The 22,534-nt window shown below is 41.3% G+C and overlaps 1 protein-coding gene across 4 annotated transcripts in view; it reads left to right on the top strand.

Moving 5' to 3' along the window:
• The first annotated feature begins 11,470 nt into the window (after positions 1-11,470).
• The window catches only part of golim4.L (golgi integral membrane protein 4 L homeolog), a 64,000-nt gene continuing 52,936 nt past the window's right edge, over positions 11,471-22,534 (top strand). For 2 of the 4 annotated variants that reach the window (XM_018263722.2, XM_018263724.2), the window contains exon 1: positions 11,471-12,002. In XM_018263722.2, the coding sequence (XP_018119211.1) occupies positions 11,816-12,002 (187 nt within the window). In that variant the 5' untranslated portion in view covers positions 11,471-11,815. The remainder of the gene's footprint in view (positions 12,003-22,534) is intronic. The other 2 variants (XM_018263723.2, XM_018263725.2) reach the window with 1 other exon arrangement.

Here is a 22,534-nt window from a genome sequence, read left to right on the forward strand (position 1 = left end):
ATTACTTACAGGCCTGGCTCTAAGAACAAGAAAGCAGATTTTCTTTCACGATTGCACGCTCAGGAAGAGAATCCTTTGCCGCCGGATACAATATTACGTCCTCAAAATGTTTTTCTTTTGCAGACTGAACTTATGTCAAAGATCAAGGATCTCCGTACGGGGATTTGCAAGTTTGTGATGGATTATATTTTTTGAAGGATAAAGTCTTTATTCCAGAAGCTCTTCGATTGGAGACCCTTAAGTTACTCCATGATCACCCGTTGGCAGGTCACATGGGATATGTCAAAACTCTGGATCTTGCTCAGAGATTTTTTTTCTGGCCCCATATGGCTAAAGACTGTAAGGATAACATAGCCTCCTGTGAGACGTGTGCTCATTTTAAGGATTCACGTTTGAAGCCTCTAGGTCTGCTACGTCCCTTGCCAGTTCCTACTCTGTTGTGGGGTTCCATTTCTGTTGATTTCATCGTGGAGCTTCCTTCCTCACAAGGTTACAATACGATTTTTGTAATTGTGGATCAACTCTCCAAGATGGCACATTTTATCCCTCTTTCCGGAGTGCCTTCTGCAGCCTCTACAGCGGAGGTATTTATAAGAGAGATTGTCAGGCTCCATGGCGTTCCGGATGAGATTGTGTCGGATCGGGGAGTGCAGTTCACTTCTAAATTTTGGAGAGCACTATGCAAGGCTTTAAAGATTAAGTTGGCCTTTTCCACAGCATTTCATCCACAGTCCAATGGACAGACAGAGAGGACTAATCAGACATTGGAACAATATCTTCGTTGTTTTTCGTCTTTTCTTCAGGACAATTGGAGTGAACTTTTACCATTGGCGGAGTTCTCCTATAATAATGCTCTTCATTCATCTACCAAGCAAACTCCTTTCTTTGCTAATTATGGTTTTCACCCTCACGTTCTTCCTAACCTTCCCGAAGGGAATAGAAGTGCCAGCAGTACAGGAGAGACTTTCTTTTCTTCTTGAGAATACTCAGAGAACAAAAGATGTCTCAAGCACAGAATAATTTTAAAGTCTTCGCTGATCGCAAGAGGAGGAAGGATCCAGAGTTTCAAGTTGGAGACCTGGTGTGGTTGTCTACTCGGCATATCAAACTTCCGTGTCCTTCCAAGAAGTTGGGTTAACGCTTTTTGGGTCCTTTTTCCATTATTCAGCGTGTGAACGAGGAAATGTTTAAACTTAAATTGCCGGCTATTTACAGAATTCATCCTGTTTTTCATGCAGCTTTGCTAAAACCAGTGGTGAAGAACACCTTTTCAGGAAGAGATCACAATCCTCCAGCTTCTGTGTCTATTGAAGGTGTGGATGAATTTGAAGTTGAGGCTGTTTTGGATTCTAGATTCCGGCGAGGTCGACTTCAATATTTGTCCAGTGGAAAGGCTTTCCTCCCGAAGAAATTTCATGGGAACCCGTGAGTAATGTACATGCTCCTCAACTTATTGAATTGTTTCATAAGTCTCACCCGGAAAAGCCAGATCCTACATGCACCCGGAGGTTGCATATTGAGGGGGGGCAATGTCAGGGCTCAGCAGAATAGCTCCGGGTTGAGCTGACGTCACCTTGTGAATCAGCCGGTGTCTCTGCGCCAGCGCCTGTTGTTGGCGCGGGCGCGTGTGCTGATGCACGTGCCTAAACACAGTACATGGTTTGCGGAGCATTACAGTCATTGTCTGCAGTCATTGCAGTCAGTCTCCCCAGCGCCGGTATCTGCCCGCTCCATATAATCAGGCTCAGTCCGGACTCCCAAGCGAAATCGCCCAGCTGGTTCTCTTCAATGGAACCCACTGACATCGCCTTCCTACTGCTGCTGGATGAAGGAGTTTGAAGAAGAGCTGTGCATATCCAGGGAGGAGAAATCGAGTGCTGCAGGATGGATGGTCGCCCTTTCGCCGTTTCTGAAGAGGACAGGAAGTGGAGTTTTTTGTAAGTAATTTCTTAATAAAGGCTTTGCTATTTTAAATTTTAATTTGTGTTGGTGTTTTTTTTTTCGTTCTACTCTAACTAAATTTATTGTAAAAATTTTTGATGTTACTGGTCCTTTAAGCGGGTTACTTTTTCTCTTTCTATCTATACAAATTTTACTGAATTCATCAGATCCAGGTCAGACCTCTGCGTTAACACAAGGATTAGAACTGTTTTATTATACAAGGGAATCACTGGTGTGTTTTAATTTATATAAAGTATAATAAGTTGCACTTTTAAGTATATGTGTATCGTAATTATATGCAGTAAAAAAATGCATGAAATAGGAAAATCTATTTTCTGGAACATTTGTATGTAACCTTACAAATGCCACAAACCATTCTGATTTATTCCCAGAAGTTCTCCGAAGGGACTTGTAGTGAGCTGACTTGCACAGTGTACTGTACTCCAGAATGGCTCCCATTGGGACAAACAGCTGAGGTCATGTCTGCCAAATACAAAATACACAGAGAATGCTTTCAGGTTGCTCTTAACTGAATTATTGAACAAAATGTGTATAGTGCTACTCCCTGGCGACATGGTGTTTGGGTATTTACAGTTGTTTATAAAATAGAAAGGTCACAGACTCTTAAAATATCCAACTTACAGGAATAGCAACATAAAATACAAGTTTCACATGAGGAAATGAACAGGAGTAGGAATAGGTATGTAAGGGGAATAGTTAATGTAATGTTTTGTAGCTGTTTTTGTGGTGTTTGTTTGTTTTTTGTGTCATAAGGCTTATGGTGGTGTAACTAGAGAGAAAGCAGACCCTGCCACTGCAAAAGTAGCCCAAGAGGCACAGGGAGCCCAGTGGGACACTGTTTGATAAGTAGGTTCCATATACTGTATGTTTATTAAAATAAATTAGAAACTTTAGGGGGACCCTAAACTGATTGTTCTGAAGGGCCAAGTAGCTTCTAGTTATGACATTGCCATAAGCCCAGAAAAACCCATGAGAAACTCATTAGTGATAATAGTAAGCCATTTGAACAATTGCCTTGTGTATTGTTGTCAACATTTTTTTTAAAGAAATAAACACACTTACGAAGCACTACATGACTTTTCTATTGCAATATATATGTATTTGGGGCTAAATTTTACATATACAGTAGATTTCAAATGGCTCATGCCTGCAGTTTCAGTGGGCCAGCCCAAAGGTGTTTTGCTTTTAACATGTTGAAATAAAGGTTTTTTGTTTTAACATTGAGTGGCCATGGAGTGCTTGCCGATTCTTCTATCATTGCAGTCTCACCTAAGCTACGGGTTCGGGGCGATGCACCCGGGCCACTTTCTTCATCGGGTGAGTGGAATTTTCTGCAAATTATCCTCATAATCGCTGTTTTAAGTGTTTGCTGATCCAAATGCAGGACCTGGGGTTCATACACCGGGGTCATTGTTTATTCTGGGTGAGCGTCTATGTTGGTCTGCTTTAGAGGTAAACTGCTCATTTGTGGATTTACTTCAGTGGCAAAGTCCTATTTCTATATGGGGTTAACTCCTAGCGGTCAACTATATATAAAATTTCGGACCCATCGAGCTGAGCATTTCTTTTGTTTTGTGGTCTATATTTTACATATACAGTAGATATCAAATGGCTCATGCCTGCAGTTTCAGTGGGGCAGCCCAAAGGTGTTTATATAGTTTTACACTTGTACCCATGGCTGGCAAGCTCCTGTCACTAGACAGATGTTTAGACAGGACTTTACTGTGAGTAGCATATAGTAAACATGGATGTGATGAACCAAGGCACAGACATATATATATACTGTATATATATATATATATATATATATATATATATATATATATAATATATATAAATGTAACGCCAATCTGGGCTATCCACACCACAGATGGTTACATTTGGACTCACACATCAGGATCAGGGCCTTCGCTAAGTGGAAGCTTTCCTTTAAGGTGTAGTGAAACTACAACACTCAGGCTATTGTGCATACAAAACTTACAAAATGATTGGGCGCCAGGAGGTTCTTATGATGCAAACAAAGAAACTGTTTATTAGTCCAAAGACAATATCCCCAGGTTTACTCGGGTACACAGATGAGGTATTAGCACATGACACACAGTCACATCAGGTAATAGGGTAGGAAAAAGGTAGGGCCTTAAAGCCATAGGAGCAGATTAACCCCTATGGGCCCCTACATATAAAAAACATATCTTTCTCCGCTCAGTCAGCTCATGTACTCTCCATCTCTCCATCAAGAAGTCTTTAGGGCCAGCTGTAGTCTGTAGAGAATGAGTAGAGTATCATTAACCATTGAGGGGAACATCTAGAAACTAAACTTTCCCCCCTACTTCTATGTTGTGTACAGCACTACAGTGCACAAACTTCTCATACTGCTTCCTGCAGTATCTTTAGATTCCCACTAACCTACACCAGAACACTTGCGGGGGAATTTAATAAAAGTTGGTCACAGAAAAACTATTCGCAATGTGAAAAGTTATGCCTTTGCGCAAACAAATTTTGCTTTGTGCGTATTTAATATAGCTTTTGCAAACCCGGAAACTGTTTAATGACCACTTCCAACAGTGGAGGATTTTATAGTATATAGTCAATGTAATAAAACTTCTTACTGAAAAAGTCGTAAAAAGTCGTAATAACAGGTTAAGGAACAATATCACATTGCGAGATGGGGATTTTTAATCTTATTGGTGCGGTTTGCTCTTTGTGACTTTTATTACATTAACCCGTTAGGGTCTTCTGCCAAACACTGTATTCTTGTCAGGGCTACAGGCTGCCCTTGCTAATCCCCCTAGCAGCCTCTCACCTGTGAAGTGAGCTCTACTATATGCTCTCTCTTATATCTTAACTAATCCTAGCAAGGTGTATTCTCCTCACTTAGGCTCTGCCTTCAAACATTACCAGGTCAAAGAATAAGTTCCTAACTTCTGCATTTCACAATATCTCCCGGTTGGATGATTAATATTATATGTCCCCCATATTTGTGATAGTTCAAATAATCTGTTCACTAGATGAATAAAGTTGGGCAGCTCTGTTCTAATGGATTACTTATGCAATTGTGATAGTGATCTGATGTAAGGACTAAAATGGAGCTTTATATTTAGACCAACTATGACAGCTTTTTCATGGTGTTTTTCTCATTTCCCTGCCCACCCTGGCACGCAAGCCCCACCTCAGATCCCGCCCACTCCACACCACAGTTATAAGACCACACAGACATCAGCACTAAAAAAGGTAACACACACACGTTATAAAAAGCTATTAATGGTCAAGGCCCCCTTTTAGGTTAAAAAAAACTGTGGGCCCCCCTACAAGTTAAAAACAATAACTGGTGACCAGGGCCCCCTTTATAAGTTAATTAAAAAAAATATTGGTTCCAGGGCCCCCCTTACAAGTTAAAAAATATTGGGGCCCCAGAGAATATTTTTTTTTAAAAATTGGTGGCAGGGGCATATAGATTATTAAAATAATTCAATGGTGGCCAGGGGATTAAAAAAAATAAAAAAACACACATTGGTGTTCAGTAGAATTGGACTCGTGGCTTCAAGACTTCAACTTAGTGACTTTGGGTCTTTTCCACGGCTTCAGGGCATCAACTTCGGCTGTTTTTGTGACGTTGGGTCTTTTCGCGGCTTCGGGACTTCAGCTGTTTGGCACTGTCGCATTTCAGCTGTTATGGACTTCAGGAGAGGCAGCACGGGACTCCAACACCTTTCACTGGTTTCCTTCCAGTAACTATCCACTCCAACCCACTGGGTCACTATACTAACTTGCTCCGTGTTGGGCTACAACTACCCATGCTAACTATCCTATCTCACCTCACACTACTATAATGTGCTATTACACAAGCTAGGCCTTTTATTAGCTAAATTCTGTACCTCTTCCTTTAGGGTTGCCTCTACTGATTATGTAACTTTCTGTGTGACACTTCATCCCATGACGCAATTCTCTATTTCCTGTAGAACCTCCCCTTTTTATAACACTCTAGTCTCATAGGACTTTCCCTCAGCTCTTATGAAATTACTTTCACCCACTAGCTCCCTCTAGAGGCTCCTATACTGTAGAGAGTGATATTCTGACTGAGACAATTTGCAATTTGTTTTCATTTTTTATTATATATGGATTTTAAGTTATTCAGCTTTTTATTCAGCAACTCTCCAGTTTGTTAGTTGCTAGGGTCCAAATTACCCTAGCAACCATGCACTAATTTTAATATGAATATGAGTAGGAGAGGGCCTGAATAGAAAGATTAATAATAAAAGGTAGCAATATCAATACATTTGTACGCTTACAGAGCATTTGTCAAAAGAAAAAGGCAAATAATTCAAAACTATAAAAAAGAAAAAATGAAAGCCAGTTAAAAAGTTGCTTAGAATCAACAATGATATCACATACTAAAAGTTAACTTAAAGGTGAACCCTTTAATTGCTTATTCAGATTTTAGGAGAGATGTAAAAAGGTGCACACACATTGAAACAGGAATACTTATAAAAACTCTGTGTGGCAACTGCAGTTCTTTTCACCTACAGTATCTTGCTACTTTTTGCTGTGTTCCTCTTCATTAGATTAGCATTGCTCCCAGCATTCTCCCTGGTGTTTCAGAATGGCCAAAAAAGCTGCAACCAAAACACTTTGCAGCATATTGAATATCAAAGGTTGCATATCAAAGGTTATTTACACATGGAGCAGTTTTTATTGAAGCATCTGACACAACATGGCTCTCCCTTTTCATAGATTAGTTGAACTGTGTCCCAGGTGTGCTGTACTATGCCATATGGTTCAATAAAACCTGCTCCATCATTTTATTGGTTAGACAAACAACTATTCTGGTGAGTGTCACTAAAATGTCCTTTGTGGCTTTATTTGCCAGTGTCAAATTAATATAGTCATTTAACATAGTGCATAACTCAAGCACTAATTGCCACCAGCAATACAAGCTGCAGGCACTTCCAAGAAACACATGCACATTTACGCCTGAAAACAACGTGTACTGTTTAGTCAAGTTGATCGCTCTTAGAAAAAAACATGATTCATATAATTGTTATAAAGATTGGGCAATGATTCTAGCTGCAAGAGAGAACATATTTCCTTCTAATGTGATACAGAGTAATTTTCAATACCCCAGGGCACAAGTGCTAAAAGGGGCACAAGTGGCTCTCCTTCAAGCTGCCTTTTATCAAGCACTTGTGCCCCAGAGTATGTAGCACCCTGCTCCTTACACCAGATCGAAAATTTGGACTGAGAAGCAGAGCACAGCGTCAGAGCACTGACTAATACAGTCAGCTCTGTATTCTAGGGAGAAGTGGCAGGTCCCTACACTTCAAAATAACCATGCCAGTGCATTGGGTAAGGCGATCCCACAAGTGCACCAGTACTAAACTAGCTATACAAAGGAAGACTTTCTTGTTTGACAAGGTTACTAACAATCCGACTAAAATAGGGAGCTATACAGACTTCTTGGCAGAGGACCAACGTATCCATCACTTTAATTTCAGTTAGCCATCACATATCTGCCTGATCTGCACATTGTTTCAATGTTTTATTCTGATAACAGCACACCTTTATACCCATGCAGGTGAAGGAAGTATGACAGGGCAATATGGGAAAGCCAGGTAATCTTTCTGAAGTAGCAGAATTGCTCTGATAGTGAGTAGTAGTGTTATATATAACTGCTAGATAATTTTGTTTTCTTTGTTAATATTTAAGAAATCATTTTTCAATGGGTCTAAAAAATGCTTTCCTGATTCTAAATTAACAACTGGATTTATCTCTGGCTCACGGGGCATCCAAGTAGGAGATACAAATCTATTTCTGTAATGAATTTCCTTTTTCAGGAGGCAAAGTATTAATATAATTTTTCTCACAGAACCGAAGGTAGGCCAGTATTATATAAGACTTTTAAGAGCAATACATTTATGTGCCACTCATTTATTTTACTTTACTTACCCTTTACTGGATTCTTGCTGGCATCATAATGTCTTCTATACAAACTTGAGTATGAATCGTGTTACATGTGCTTCTGTAAAAAGGCAGCATTCTATTTCCCACCCTTCAGAGCTTTCTTTAAAGTATTGTGTTATCAAAATAAATAGGCCAAATAGTGTAATTTAAGTTCTGTGAACATTTTGTATTTCACTAAGGGAACTATTTTCCTGGAATTTAATGAAATGAAAATCAAATGAAGATGTCTGTTCTGAGCAGCAGCTATAAATATGATGCCTCATAAGTTTATAGATGTGGAAGATTCGGTAACAAACAAAAGAAATGCTCATTTCCCAGACCAGTTAGATCCTGGCATGGGTCCTTTTCTATAACAATTTCTGCAGAAACAAATGAATTTTAGTAGTTCAGGTGCATGGTTGGTACCCCTGAGTGAATGTGCCTAATAGTACAAGCAATGTTGTCTTAAATAAATAGAATAATAAAAATAAGGTGTCCTGACAGGATTGGATTTGTAAAATGTCAGGAGTGACAACACAGTGTCATATTGGGGGCTAATGTGCCTCTCAGCAGGTAACCAGGACTTAAAACTGCCAATCTGGGACAGTGGGGTTTGAGCTGGAAATTGTAATTGTCTCTCAAAAAGTGGAACAGTTGGAAGGTATGAGTGTGTAATAAAAGAACTACACCAAACACTGCCATGTTAAAACTATGCTGGTTTATTGTAAAAATCCACAAACAAAATTGACATTAAAGGAGAAGGAAAGGTAAATTTCATACACTACCTCCCTCTATAGTAAATAATCGCTATATTTTCTCCTCACCAATGCGCATACAAAAGCAGAAAATGATGGTTGATCTTCTGCTCTGCTGTAGAACTGTAAGACGCAACGGCCATCCTGCTAAAGGATTTGCGACAGTAATGCACATGCACGAAAAAAACTTCCCCTGAGCGCGTCACATGTGACGTAGCTCTCATTAGCAATAGCAGCAGGAGCGTGTCATCTGGGGAGAAAGGCTGTGCCTCTGACATGCGCATTAAACTATAATTGAGCCCAACGCACCTCAAGGCTGCCTCGGGCAGCAGGGAGGAAGCTGCATTGAAAATTAGTGACGTCACCTGAGTCCAGGGCCGCCATCAGGGGGGGACAGGGGGGACAAGTGTCCCGGGCCCGGGCAAGAAGGGGGGCCCGGCAGTACTGCACTACCGGTGTCTTCTCATCAGCAGCGTAACAAGATGATTGCGGGCCCCCTTTAAAAATCTTTAAAGGGGCCCGGCGCGCATAGAACCGTCTGGTACTCCTCCCCCCTCCGACGCTTGAGCGGCGCACCTGCTTGATGCGGCGTGCACGAAAATTTTTCTTTAATACAGCGTCGGAGGGAGGTTTTTGGTGCTGCAGACCTCGCGGTCCGGGCCCCCCTGTTCCCCGTGGCCCGGACTGCTTCCTCTATAGTTGCGCCCTCTCATCAATAAAGTCAATTTCGCATGCGCATTAGTGCAACAAATACTTTCAGCGATTTGCGCATGCGCACTACGAGGCACAGTGATTTAGTTAATAAAGTATTACAGTGTGGGGAAGTGATTCTTCTTTAGCGAACACTCCCAAACGTCCCAACTCCGCTTTTTATGCTGCATCTTGCTGTCCTGAAAATGTCTAGCTTTTCGGCTTTTCTTGGCCTCACCAATCGGCTTTTTTTCGGAACATTACATTACAGTCTTGCGACGTCACGACTAAATATTATATAATCTAGTGGCGCTGCTAGCGTATGGGATAAGGGACTCATATCTCATACACAGGAAGGGAATTGGCTAAAAAGACAACCATCTTGTATTGTAAGGGGGGCCCTGACGCCAATGTTTTTTTAAAAAAAATATTCTTTCGGGCCCCAATTTTCTTTTTTACTTATAAGGGGGGACCTGGCACCAATGCTTTTTTTCTTAACTTATAAGAGGGCCCTGACCATCAAAAGCTTTTTATAACTTGTGTGTAGGGGGGGTTACTTTTTTAGCGTTGATGTCTGTGTGGTCTTTTAACTGTGATGTGGAGTGGGTGGGATCGGGGGTGGGGCTTGGGAGCCAGGGTGGGCGGGGCCAAGGGGGCCCCGAGAATTTTGTTGTACGGGGCCCAGTGATTTCTAATGGCGGCCCTGCCTGAGTCCACTGCTATATTCAATGCAGAGCGCTGTTCCTTCTTCTAGACACCACGGAGAAAGCATTAACTACGCTTTGTAAGTTATGAATGCACCAGTCTTATGATAGAAATTTACTTAAAGGGGAAGGAAACCTAGTTGGCGCAAAAACCCTCCCCCCTCCCGTGTGTTGCCCACCCTCCCTCCTCCCCCCTGGCCTACCCGTCCCACTGGGCAAATGCCCCTAACTTGTTACTTACCCTTCTGCGCAGGTCCAGTCCAGGGAGTTCACAGACGACATCTTCTTCCACGCGATCTTCTTCCTGCTTTGACCGGCGCATGCGCAGTAGGAGCATTTCGCTGGTACGATCTACTGCCCATGCGCCAAAAGTACATTGTGACTTTTGGCGTATGCGCAGTAGATCCGTACCGGCGAAATGCTCCTACTGCGCATGCGCCAAAACACAGTTCAAAGCAGGAAGAAGATCGCGTGGAAGAAAATGTTGTCTGTGAACTCCCTGGACTGGACCTGCGCAGAAGGGTAAGTAACAAGTTAGGGGCATTTGCCCAGCGGGACGGGTAGGCCAGGGGGGAGGAGGGAGGGTGGGCAACACACGGGAAGGGGGGAGGGTTTTTGCGCCAACTAGGTTTCCTTCCCCAACTAGGTTTCCTTCCCCTTTAAGTTTAACCTTTCCTTCTCCTTTAAGTGAAGGTGTTTTTTTTAAAACATTCTCCCCTATCTTCTACACCTAGGGTTGCCACCTGGCTCGTATTTTACCGGCCTGACCGGTATTAAATGATGGCTGATCCCAATGTTATTAATAGAGAAAAATATATAGGAAGGCCAGTGGTATTTTTTTCCAGAAATAGTGGCAACCCTATGTTCACCAAAAATGCATGGCCTCAACCAGTCCTACAGTCCCAGGGCCTTCAGTGGGGTTGCCACCTGGCCGGTATTTCACCAGCCTGCCCGGTAAAAATGGTGCTTGATGGCAATGTTATTAATAGGACAAAACGGCAAGAATATAGGAAGACCGGAATTTTCATCCACAAAAGGTGGCAAATCCTAACCTTCAGTGAGTTAGCTCGAGAGCTGGGCCCTCCAAGCATAGTTTTAATCTGTAACCCTTATTTGCTATTTATTTAGAACCCTGTTTGATAATCGTGGTAAAAACAGACGTTTTTATATAGAAAAGGATTAGGAATGGAATATATGCAGTAAGTGATCCCAATGAATTGCTTTGGTTCAAGTACAAAAACAAGAAAGCTTTATAAACACGCCATTTATTTTACACCAACGTTCACACCTTTTTTGGGGATATATATATATATATATATATATAATATATATACATAATATATATACACACACACAGAGACAGTTTCCTGCTAGAGGAAAGCGCACGCTGTGGTGTTTGTTCATGTTGTTACGCTGCCAATAAAGTATTCCAAAGAAAAAAAAAAAGGAGCAGGAGAGGAGAGAGCTGTATAGAGTGAGCATTGCTGGGATGTTTTAGCTGGAGCAGCCTCTGTGTGTAATATGTCTGCCTGGCAAGCAAATCCTACAGCAAAGAGTTAAAATAGTATGGTCATTCCTTGTTCCTTTCAATTCGTGGGCCAGCCCAATTTAGCTGATCGCTGGTTAGCATAGAGGAAACAAAGTTGCAACTTCCAAGCGTCACGGAGTGCGATTGCCAAATAGTCCCGTGAGATGCCTGCAGCGTCCCTAGTGCCTGCATCTGCGCTCTTCTAAACCGGAGCTGTTGCAGACCTGTGACAAGGGACTATGGGAAACGGTATGTGTTCTAGGAGACAGAAGAGGATTTTCCAGGCTCTCGCCTGCCTGGCCGTGGCCATAGGATTCATATACGGAGCGGTGCTGAACTATCATCTGCAGAATGAACTCAAAAAGGCAGAGGCTGTGTCACTCAAGTACCAGCAGCATCACGAGTCCATCTCGGCGCAGCTGCAAGGTATGGGGGTGTTGGGGAGGAGGGGCGATGTGGGTGCTGGGAGTACACAGGAGGGGTGCTGGGAGTTCACAGGAGGGGTGCTGGGAGTACACAGGAGGGGTGCTGGGAGTACACAGGAGGGGTGCTGGGAGTTCACAGGAGGGGTGCTGGGAGTTCACAGGAGGGGTGCTGGGAGTTCACAGGAGGGGTGCTGGGAGTTCACCGGAGGTAGTGCTGGGAGTACACAGTAGGGGTGCTGGGAGTTCACAGGAGGGGTGCTGGGAGTACACAGGAGGGGTGCTGGGAGTACACAGGAGGGGTGCTGGGAGTACACAGGAGGGGTGCTGGGAGTACACCGGAGGGGTGCTGGGAGTACACCGGAGGGGTGCTGGGAGTACACCGGAGGGGTGCTGGGAGTTCACCGGAGGTAGTGCTGGGAGTACACAGGAGGGGTGCTGGGAGTACACAGGAGGGGTGCTGGGAGTACACAGGAGGGGTGCTAAGATTTGCATGGGATCTGACAGGAAGGGGGGCTGCTGGGTCTATGTTGTTCTGGGTGACGTTCTTGTACATTTGGGTGTCACAAGCAGAATAAAAAATAAGGGGATACAGTAGAACAGACTTGTTACTGTAAGAGAACAGGCAGGGCAGCTCTGATATATTCCATGTCCCCCAGTCATGGAATGATAATATGTATTCAGGTATTCTAAGGTGAGCTAATAAATAGGGTTGTGCCTACAAGTCTGGGCATTGCTCTGCAGTTCTCTTGCATTACTTGGGGGCAGTGAAGTAACTAGATGTTACAGTGAAGTAACTAGATGTTACTGGGCCCCACAGCAAATTATTTTTAAGGCCCCAAACATATCCAGAGATTGTCCTGTTTTACTGATATATGTTGAAATCACTCATTATGTGGGCTTCATGGGGCCCCCATATACCTCCTGGGCCCTGTGCAGCCGCAGGGTCTGCTTCCTCTTTAGTTACACCCCTGCTTGGGGGATATTTACATAACTCTGTGTTACAGGATAGGTGCCCACTATCACTATTCTGGATCATTCTCATTACATGTGTTAAAATAAAACTGCCACATTCAGTTGTAGTTGAGTAACAGTTATAGGGTGGGTGCCCCTGCTCATCATACACAGATATGCTATCTCTGTTCCTCCTTCCCTTTGCACAGGCTGCAAAACTGGCCTATCAAGAATAGCAGAATTAAAAATCTGTCGTTGCCCTCTGCCTTTTGATTTCAACTAGTCGTCCAACATTAAAGCATTACCTGTAGGGAGTATGTGTACGAGGATATAAAACCGGTTTGGATGATCGTTAGTTCTGTGTGTTGGAACAATAGCATTCCAAGCTAATCGAAAAACAACCCCCTTGTGCGTGGACAACAAGAGAGCCAAAGTTCAGCAATTATTTCCGGCTAGAATGTAGTGATTTCCAAATCCCCATGTTAGTGTATATGTCACATAGAGGAAAGGGAGGTAAAGCTTGGATCAGATATGCTCTTTTGCATAGGGCCTTCCTCACCTTTTGTACCGGTATTGATTGTGATGTATGTAACTCCATATGTTCTATGTATATAATTCATGTGATTTAGTTGTATAATCACATTTACTTTAGAGTGCTACGCAATATGTTGGCGCTATATAAATACATGTTAATAATAATAATAATATCCACTATTAAAAAAAAAAATCCAGCCCCCTTCCTCCCTTGCATGAGTGTGCTGCTACCCTCCAATTAGTATATGGGCCTGGGAGTGTTTGCAGATGAGCACATCCGCCTGTCCATAGGAATGTCAGGGCTCTGATCCTACCTCCAAAGTAAACTTTTCTCCCAGTTTCCTTACCCTCCTCCCCCCTCAGGCTACTAGACGTGTACAGTTTCTGGATAAGCACAGCACTTGCCAGAACTCCCCCCTTCCCTCCTTTCCCTACTCACACACAGTGGGATCCATGTATTTCTGAGTCATTTGCACTTTACTGAAACACGTTTAGCAGTTCACCTTTGTGTTTACTTTTAGTATGACATAGAATGATTAATTCTAAGCAACTTTTCAATTGGTCTTCATCTTTTTCTTTTTTATTGTTTTTAAATGTTTTGCCTTCTTTTCAGCAGTGTAAGGCTACAAATGTATTTTTATTGCTATTTTTTATTACTCCTCTCTCTGTTCAGGTAATTTCCTATTCATATTCCAGTCCATTATTCAACTGCATAGTTGCTAGGGTAATGTGGACCCTATCAACCAGATTGCTGAAATTGTAAACTGGAGAGCTGCTGAATAAAAAGCTAAATAACTCAAAAACCACAAATAATAAAAAGTGAAAACCGATTGCAAATTTCCCCATAATATTACTCTCTACATCATACTAAAAGTTAATTTAAAGGTGCACATCCCCTTTAAAGGATATCAGCTATCACCCTGGCATGCTTAGAATTGGGTAGCACCACTTTTCTGCTATAGGGCAATTCACTGGAAAGTTTGCAGCATTTTATCGCCTATACCCATTGAAACTGCTCTCCGTGATCTGAATGCATGTGATAAAACAGTGCACAATAAAAAGAGAAGGAAGTGTGTGCATTAAACATGGTTATCTAAAATAGCTATCTCAAAAGTAATAGCACATGCAAGTGATTGGGAATCAGTGGAAATGCTCCCTGCTAGTACTACATCAGTCATCTCTTGATCTAACATAATCAGGTTAATGTACACATTTTGAGTGTTGTTATTACACTTGGTTCAAATGTCTCAATTATTATTCACACATGTTTATAAAGCAGCAACATATTTTGCAGAACCATATTCCTCTTGTGTCAACTGAGCTGCTACCCTAGAAGACTTGGAAAAGTTGCATTGTGCAGTGTGTCTTTACACATTCAGACTTTTGTTGTTGGACTTCAGCTCCCATGATGTTTTAAACCTGGATTATGGGTTGGAGAATGGGAGTTGAAGTCCATCAATGTTTGGATGAAGAAACACTTCTACAGAAGTTGTGTCCGCTTTATATTGGTCTTTATGGGTCAAGCTGAATTACTGATAGCAGTTATTGAGCGATACATATGTCCTGTCTGTAAACACGAGGCTATCCCCTACAAGGGGATCGTTAAATGGATTTTACAGGGGTTGTTACTTTTTGTATGTTATAGAATGGCTAATTCAAATCAACTTTTCAATTGGCTTTCGTTTTTATTTTTTATAGTTTTTGAATTATTACACAAAGCTACAAATGTTTTGTTACATTGTTACTTTTTATTCCTCATCTCATTTTAAATCAATGCGTGGTTGCTAAGGTAATTTGGACCCTAGCAACTTGATTGCTGCACCTGCAATCTGGAGAGTTGTTTAATAACTTAAATACCAGAAATGGAAAAAAATGTTTTAAACCAACTGTGAATTGCATTAGAATATCAATGTCTACATCATACTAATAGTTAATTTAAAGGGGAACAACCCCTTTAAATTGAATTTAGGAAAATTACAGGGAAATTTTAGTCCTTGCAAGGTAAATAATTACCAGAACACAGTTAATCCCCTGCATAACATACTCCTGCTGACAAAACAATCACAACAAAGGGAACAAGGAGGACAGTGCATACTGGTAATCTAATTATTACCAAAAGGCCAAACCTAGAGTAGCTATAATTTTCCAGTTAAGTGCAAGAAATAAAGGACCTACATTTTTCCTGATTACAAGAGGCAAAAAATAATGATCCGCACAATCCCCATTCATTCTTTATGCTATGTATCCATAAGTTAATTGAAGCTAAGAATGTGACTTTCTGCCTTGTATGTTGCATGCTACAGTCTTCTGCTTATAGGTTTGAAGTGGTAAAACATTTTTGTCCTTTTTGAAGTGTTAACATATGGATTCCTTAGTAATTAGAACATGTAGCCTTTGATTTTTTTAGGTCACTTCCAACCACTTTATTATGACATATGCACAGCTAGAAGAATAAAGACTAGGGGCATATATTGTTAAACTCTCTTAAAGGATAAATCTGAGCCACCAGGGCAGAAAATAGAAACGGACAGACAAACACTGCTTTCAAAGCCAATACATATACAAATAACTTAAAAACCATAGAAAAACTGTAATGATGTATACGAGTTGCTTATAATTGTGTTTTCTTTTACTAGTCAAAAAATTATTTTTGGGCTTCACTTATCCTTTAAATAAAACTCAGATCAAGCTCAGGTCCTTTGTGTACCTTTACCTTTCTGTTTGTGCCTGTATGTTATACACCCACTTAGATTGTAAGCTGTATGGGGAGAGCAGGGACTTTTTCCTATTGTGTCTCTTACCACAGGGCACTTAACTCTATATACCTATTTATTTATTATGTTTGTCTTCCCTGTGTAATGTGGGCCATAAAATATCTACCATGGACAACCCTGTTGTACAGAAAACTACACTAGTGTCATTGTGTATGGGCCTTTGGTGGTGATTCCTATCACAATCAATTACATTCATGCACCTAAACGTGGGGAGCGTGTTGAGTGTGTATAACATATCACAACAAACACCTCAGTGTCAGACTCTCCACTGAGGAATGCAATAAAGCATAATGAAACCTCACATGCCATTTTAGGAAGACTGTATTTTGTAGCTGGAATAGAAAAATCTGCAGAGAGGCAGCATACTACTTATTCATTAGAAGCCCAAAAGGCGTGTGTTCTGCTGCATATAGTGTACACGCTCATAGAATATATAACACAATGTTTGCCCCAGGTCAAGTAGATTAAGTTAACAAATCAAATGTTTGCTTTCAGCAATACAGTATTCCTGAACTAGTAAGTGATGCCTGTTGAGTGCAATAGGTTAATGAAAATGTTTTAGCTTTTATTACTTTACCCACATTTACTGAGAGCCTTCCTAATACAGAAGGTATTCACTTGCCTCTTGCTGCACATATAGCACTACTGAAAACCAAAAATAAAAGACTTTAAGCTTCAATGGTATGGACAAGCAAATGACTTGCTTCTTCTACCCCAGTGACAGAATTTATTTGAAAGAGGCCTTTGTAGTTGGCTTCCGAGTTAGGGCTAGAAACCGTCTTATTTCCTACCCAATTGTGCTGACCCAGGAGGATACAGCTGGGCATTGCTTTCATACATGACAATGTTATAGGTGCAAAGGAAGGGACGTTTTAATCTTAAAAAATATGTAGGTTTTGTTTTGTTACTACTTCAGCTAAAAGTGGAGGTTATAGATACTCCATGTTTGGTCCAAGGTGCCAGTTTGGTCCAAGGTACCAGTGCACAGGTAATCTTCAACATACAGCCCCTTTTGACTTTGTGCCTTGTTTTTTGTGCACTATAGTCTTTAGGTCGTATGTTTGAAGTGCTAGAACATTTTTGACCATTTTGAATTGTTAGGATAATGCCACGGGGGGGATCAATTGGCATCCACTCCATCTCCATCTCCATCTTAGACATATCTTCCCTCTAGAGTTTATGTTACTGTGCATTTTGCCTTAAATTGAGATTCATTTTAAGCGGATAAAATGCTGGAAGGAAATGTTAGAAAATAAATACTTGGGATTTTCCAAGTTGCTTATAGGTTAAACGAGTTGTTCACCTTTGAGTTAACTTTTAGTATGACATAGAGAGCGATATTCTGAGACAATTTGCAGTTGGTTTTCATTTTTATTATTTGTGGTTTTTGAGTTATTGAGCTTTTTATTCAGCCGCTCTCTAGTTTGCAATTGCATCAATCTAGTTGCTAGGGTCCAAAGTACCCTAGCAACCATGCTTTGATTTGAATAAAAGACTGGGATATGAATAGGAGAGGGACTGAATGGAAAGACGAATAATCAAAAGTAGCAATAACAATACATTTGTAGAGGCATAAAGATCATGTTTTTTAAATGGGGTCAGTTACCCCCATTTTAAAGCTGGAAGTGGAAAGAGTCCAAAGAAGGCAGCAACATATTAAGAAAAATAAATAATGAATACCAATTGAAAAGTTGCTTAGAATTGCTATTCTATAAAATACTAAAAGTTAAGTTGGAGGGCTGCAAAATGACTTTGAATCTCATAAAATATGGTTGCATATTAAGTAAAAAAAGATTCAATTTGTTCAATTCTTTAGAGATTCTACATTTTTAGAACAAAATGTTATCTGGTATAGTGCACAAGTTTTGCTTTGCTTTGCTCTTAAATAAGATGTTATTAAATAAAACATATTAGGGTGATGATATATATAGTTTCTTAAGGGTAAATGTATAGGGATTTGAAGTCATGCGTTCATTGGAGAAGCTCCACCTTAGAATGTAGAAATGTAGAACAGTAATGTGAAATTCCTACTCTATTTACTCAGGTGACAGGCCTCGGTTGCTCTAGGAAAACATTTTATTTCAGAGGTGACCTGACAATAAACAATAAGCCCCTTGGCTATGAATTTGTGTTTGCAGTACATTTTTTCTACAAAAAAACCCCATGAAACTGTGAATATACTATGGATTGTTCCAATATTTTTCTGACTCTGTTTTGTTACATGAATTATTCTGTGCCTCTATGCAGTGGCGTAACTACCGGGGGAGCAGGGGGTGCGATTGGGCCAGGGCCCGCACCCCCACAGGGCCCTATGGCAGCTTGCGCGTCACTGACTTCTTCAGTGTTTCCGGGGGTACGGAGGGGGGCGGGGGCCTGGCTGCACGTCCCGCTCCAGGGCCCGCCCCCCTCTAGTTACGTTACTGCTTCTGTGTTGGGCTGAAGACTTGGGCTAGGGCCAGATGATACCGACTCTCCACAGGCGGAGATTCCACTGCCCACTGCCCCCCATCTATTTGCAGGTAGGGGGGCTTTTGGCGGGAATTGCAAAATTAAATGTTTCTGTGCCAAAATCCACCACGTCTGCCTGCACCCAAGAATAGGCAATGCTTCTTGTTGCAGGCACATCAGAAGTGGAGGAGCAGATTATCGGCCTGTGTTTCTCCACTGTCGCCTGGCCCTAGACTTAGAGGAGGCCCGTTGAGTCTAAAATATCCTAGTTATAAAATATAGGGAATTTCTAATGGAATATAAGATGTATCCTTGCTAGTGAAGCAGATCACATTTGTCTTATCTTACTGGTTTAGCCAAGATATATTGTGTGTGTTAAGTGCAGTAGCGTAGTCCCTACGCTACTATGCCTCCGTTTGATCAACATGATAGACACAGTTTTTTTAGAGCTTCTGACTCTGTAGGCTCCTTCTGGGACTGGTGCCAGACATGAGCCGACTAATATGGTAACTTACCAATCGGCCTGCCCAACAAAGGGACTAATGTAGTATGAGTGGCTTTTCTATTGTTATGTTAGTTCTGAGCAACTGCTGCCTGACAAATACAGTTTTTAAACAGGTACGGCTAGCTTTAGTCTGTATTTTTTACAATTTCATAGCCTAAATGTGATCATTTGTGTTACTATATATTGGTGACTATGGTTCTTTAAAGGTATGTCAAACTATATCAGACATGTGGGAAGACCCGGAGACAATCCTTTCATCTTTAGTTTACTTTGTCTTCACAAATGGCTGAGAATATTGGAGCAAATTCTCTTGGTGTTGTTAGAAGGGCAAACTGTTTTTGTATATTAGCTGATGATCTGGGGATTCAGATGACACTTGCCCCAACACAAAACGTCTTCAATTTCAGTTTGGATTCCTACTTATTGTTCAAATTTCTGACTGGTGCTTGGTAACAGATTGAGTAGCTATAGTAGGCAACAGACAGTCCTAAGAAATCAGAATCCAATCGATTCCAGCATAGATTTTGAAAGGTCATCTGTGACACATCTTTCCAGCAATTACATGTGGTCAGAGATTCAGCAGGAAAAACAAGTTACTGGAGCAGCATCCCAAAATAACATGGTTCATGGAATAGACAGCTGCTATAGTAATGGTTATGTCTGGGAGCCCACTGGGGTCAGGTCTATCTTTCCACTTTTGGCTTTCATCATGAGTGAACTATTAGACAGGGCAAAGATCATTGTTGGTACATAACAGCAAACCACAGAGGTTTCACCCCAGTCTTGTCAGCAAGATATTTATGGGAAAAAAAAGCTGAAAAATTCAAATGAAATAAGAGAAAACATTGAAATGTACATAAAAAGTACACAACTGTTTTTTTAGATGTCCGATAAGGATTTATTGGATGATTAGTGTTTTTTTTTTCCTGTCTGTGGACTTTTCCAGATAACTTAACATCCAACATAGGGCTATATTCATGTCACGGTTGGCACACTTAATTCAGAACCGATGCTAAGCACCCTTTTCTTGCTTCCGCCTTTAACAGCCGCCTTTCACCTCGGAAGGAGCCCTTGGCTAATCGGATGCCGCCAGGTCTTATTAAGAGAGGTGCAAAGCGAGGGGTTCTGAATGAGCAAAGGGGCACAACTGTAAAGCAGAAGTCTTTTGGGCAGAAGGTCGCAGTACAAGGCGTAGACAAAAGGCGAAGTCAAAACAGGCCGGGTCGGGCCAGGCAGAGTACAAGCGGAGTCAGGCAAGCAAGGGTCACACCAGGAGATCAATCAGGAGGGAAATGGATAAAGCAGAGTTGGATACCAGGCTGGGTCAAGATTTCAGAGATTAGAATCGCCAAAACAGGCAGGGGTCACTCCAGGAATCAGATAATAGTCAGAATGAACACACAGAAGCACCAGGAACTCAATACAGATGAACCTATAACTGGCAATGTGAAATGAATACTGTTGCTTTAAATACACAAAAGTTCGCGCCACTAAATAGGGAAGTAGCGCACAGCGCGTGCCCTATGAAACAGCAGCGGAGGAGTGTGGCGGGCGTCCCCGCCGAGGAGGCTGCAGGCGTCCCTGCAGACCTCCTCCCACTAGACCACCAGGGTGAGTTTTCATCACAATTTATCAATGAGTGAAGTTAGAGATCACCACAGACAGCTAGAGTGAAATACCCGCCTCTCTCCTTTCTATGGGATTTTAAAATGTGTATTTATCAAAGGGTGAAAGTGAAGGTTCACCCTTTAATAAATACCCCTGTAAAAATCCCATGGAAATGAATGGAGAGTGGCGGTATTTCACCCTAGCTATCTGTGGTGATCTCTAACTTCCCTTTTTGATAAATGTACCCCATAATCTGACCTGTCAGGCAATGTACACTCATTTCTGATAACCCACTTTCATAATATTACCCTGTCAGTCTGTTTTGTAAATTGTAATTTGGACTCTAACAGTAGATGTTTAATTTCTTTCAAAGTCGTCCCCCGAACCTTGACTCTCCGTACAGATTGCAAACAAAGGGGAATTTGTATTTGGATAAACCGTTTTGAAATATCCTTCTTTTGATGTGGCTGTTCAGAGCCAATGAACATTGAACTGGTTACCTGGTGTACAGTATGACAAATTTTACTTCTCTTATATGGAGACATTCAATCCAGAGGGTTCCAGAAGATGATTCTGAAAAAATGTGTATGCAGAGAAGTTAAACAGGACAACCAGACCGATGGTCCAGATTCTTTTTTTCAAAGAAGGCCCAACCCATCTCAACTTCTTCATAGACCTTTTAATATGACATCCTATTTTTTTGTATTGTACAGTTCATGACCATTTGGTATCTTGGACAATGGCCCCACTTTTTAAGACAGCTTTGATGTAAACAGCAGGATTAATGCAGAACATTTATTACCTTTTATAAACTAGCAACACACCTGCACTGGTCTGAAGGGTTGGATTGTGTGTGATTTAGCCATATGTGTAGGTGAAATAACACAGATGTATCAGTTGGGCCCCCGGCTAAGAAATTGTATTGGGGAGGAGAAGAATGGGACCATGGTGTAAACAGTTAGCTTGTGAGGTTAGTCCAACTGGCATATTGACCTCACTGAATAAGTATATTGGACTTTTATTCATTGTTGGTGCTTTCTGCATTTATCTTGATTATATATGCGCATACAATTTTCAAGCACTATTTTTATTTTGGGATCTCTACAGCTCTACTAATAAACTGTTTAGATCAAATTGTTCTTCATATTTAAAATGTTCTTATGGTTGTCCCAAAGGGCATATTGAGGATCAGATACTGTAAGGGTAATGGCAAACAGGGCAATCTGGAGTCTTTGCCACCAGGTTTTTTGCAGCTCTGGGGACAGGAGGAGCGCTAGCCTTAGGTAAATGTAATTAACTAGAATCACTGCGGGGTGCTTTGTAACTTGGCACAAACTTGGCACAACCCAGTGATTTTACTTTACTTTCTCCTATAAAAAGGCACTTATAACTAAGGTGCGCTTATAACAAAGTAAAGTATGAGGGCAGAGCTTGTTGTATTCCTCATCTGCTTTATCAAATTTTTATGAGAATGAGATACCAGAGCTGCTTTGCTTAGAGGCAAGCCATTTCTTTATAATGAAATGAAACTTATGGATTCTTTTTCTTTCCAATAAAACAACACATGTCATATAGCCAAAATACACACATTGTATTACTGGTGGAGCTTATTCATTGCAGTGAAATGAAAACAATGTGCCTTTTCATCATGTTGTGTAGTGGAAACAGATGTTTTCATCAGTGATTTTAACCTTGTTCTGTTCTGAATTGTAT

The sequence above is a fragment of the Xenopus laevis genome, chromosome 5L (assembly GCF_017654675.1).
Source record: "Xenopus laevis strain J_2021 chromosome 5L, Xenopus_laevis_v10.1, whole genome shotgun sequence".
Taxonomy (NCBI): Eukaryota; Metazoa; Chordata; class Amphibia; order Anura; family Pipidae; genus Xenopus; species Xenopus laevis.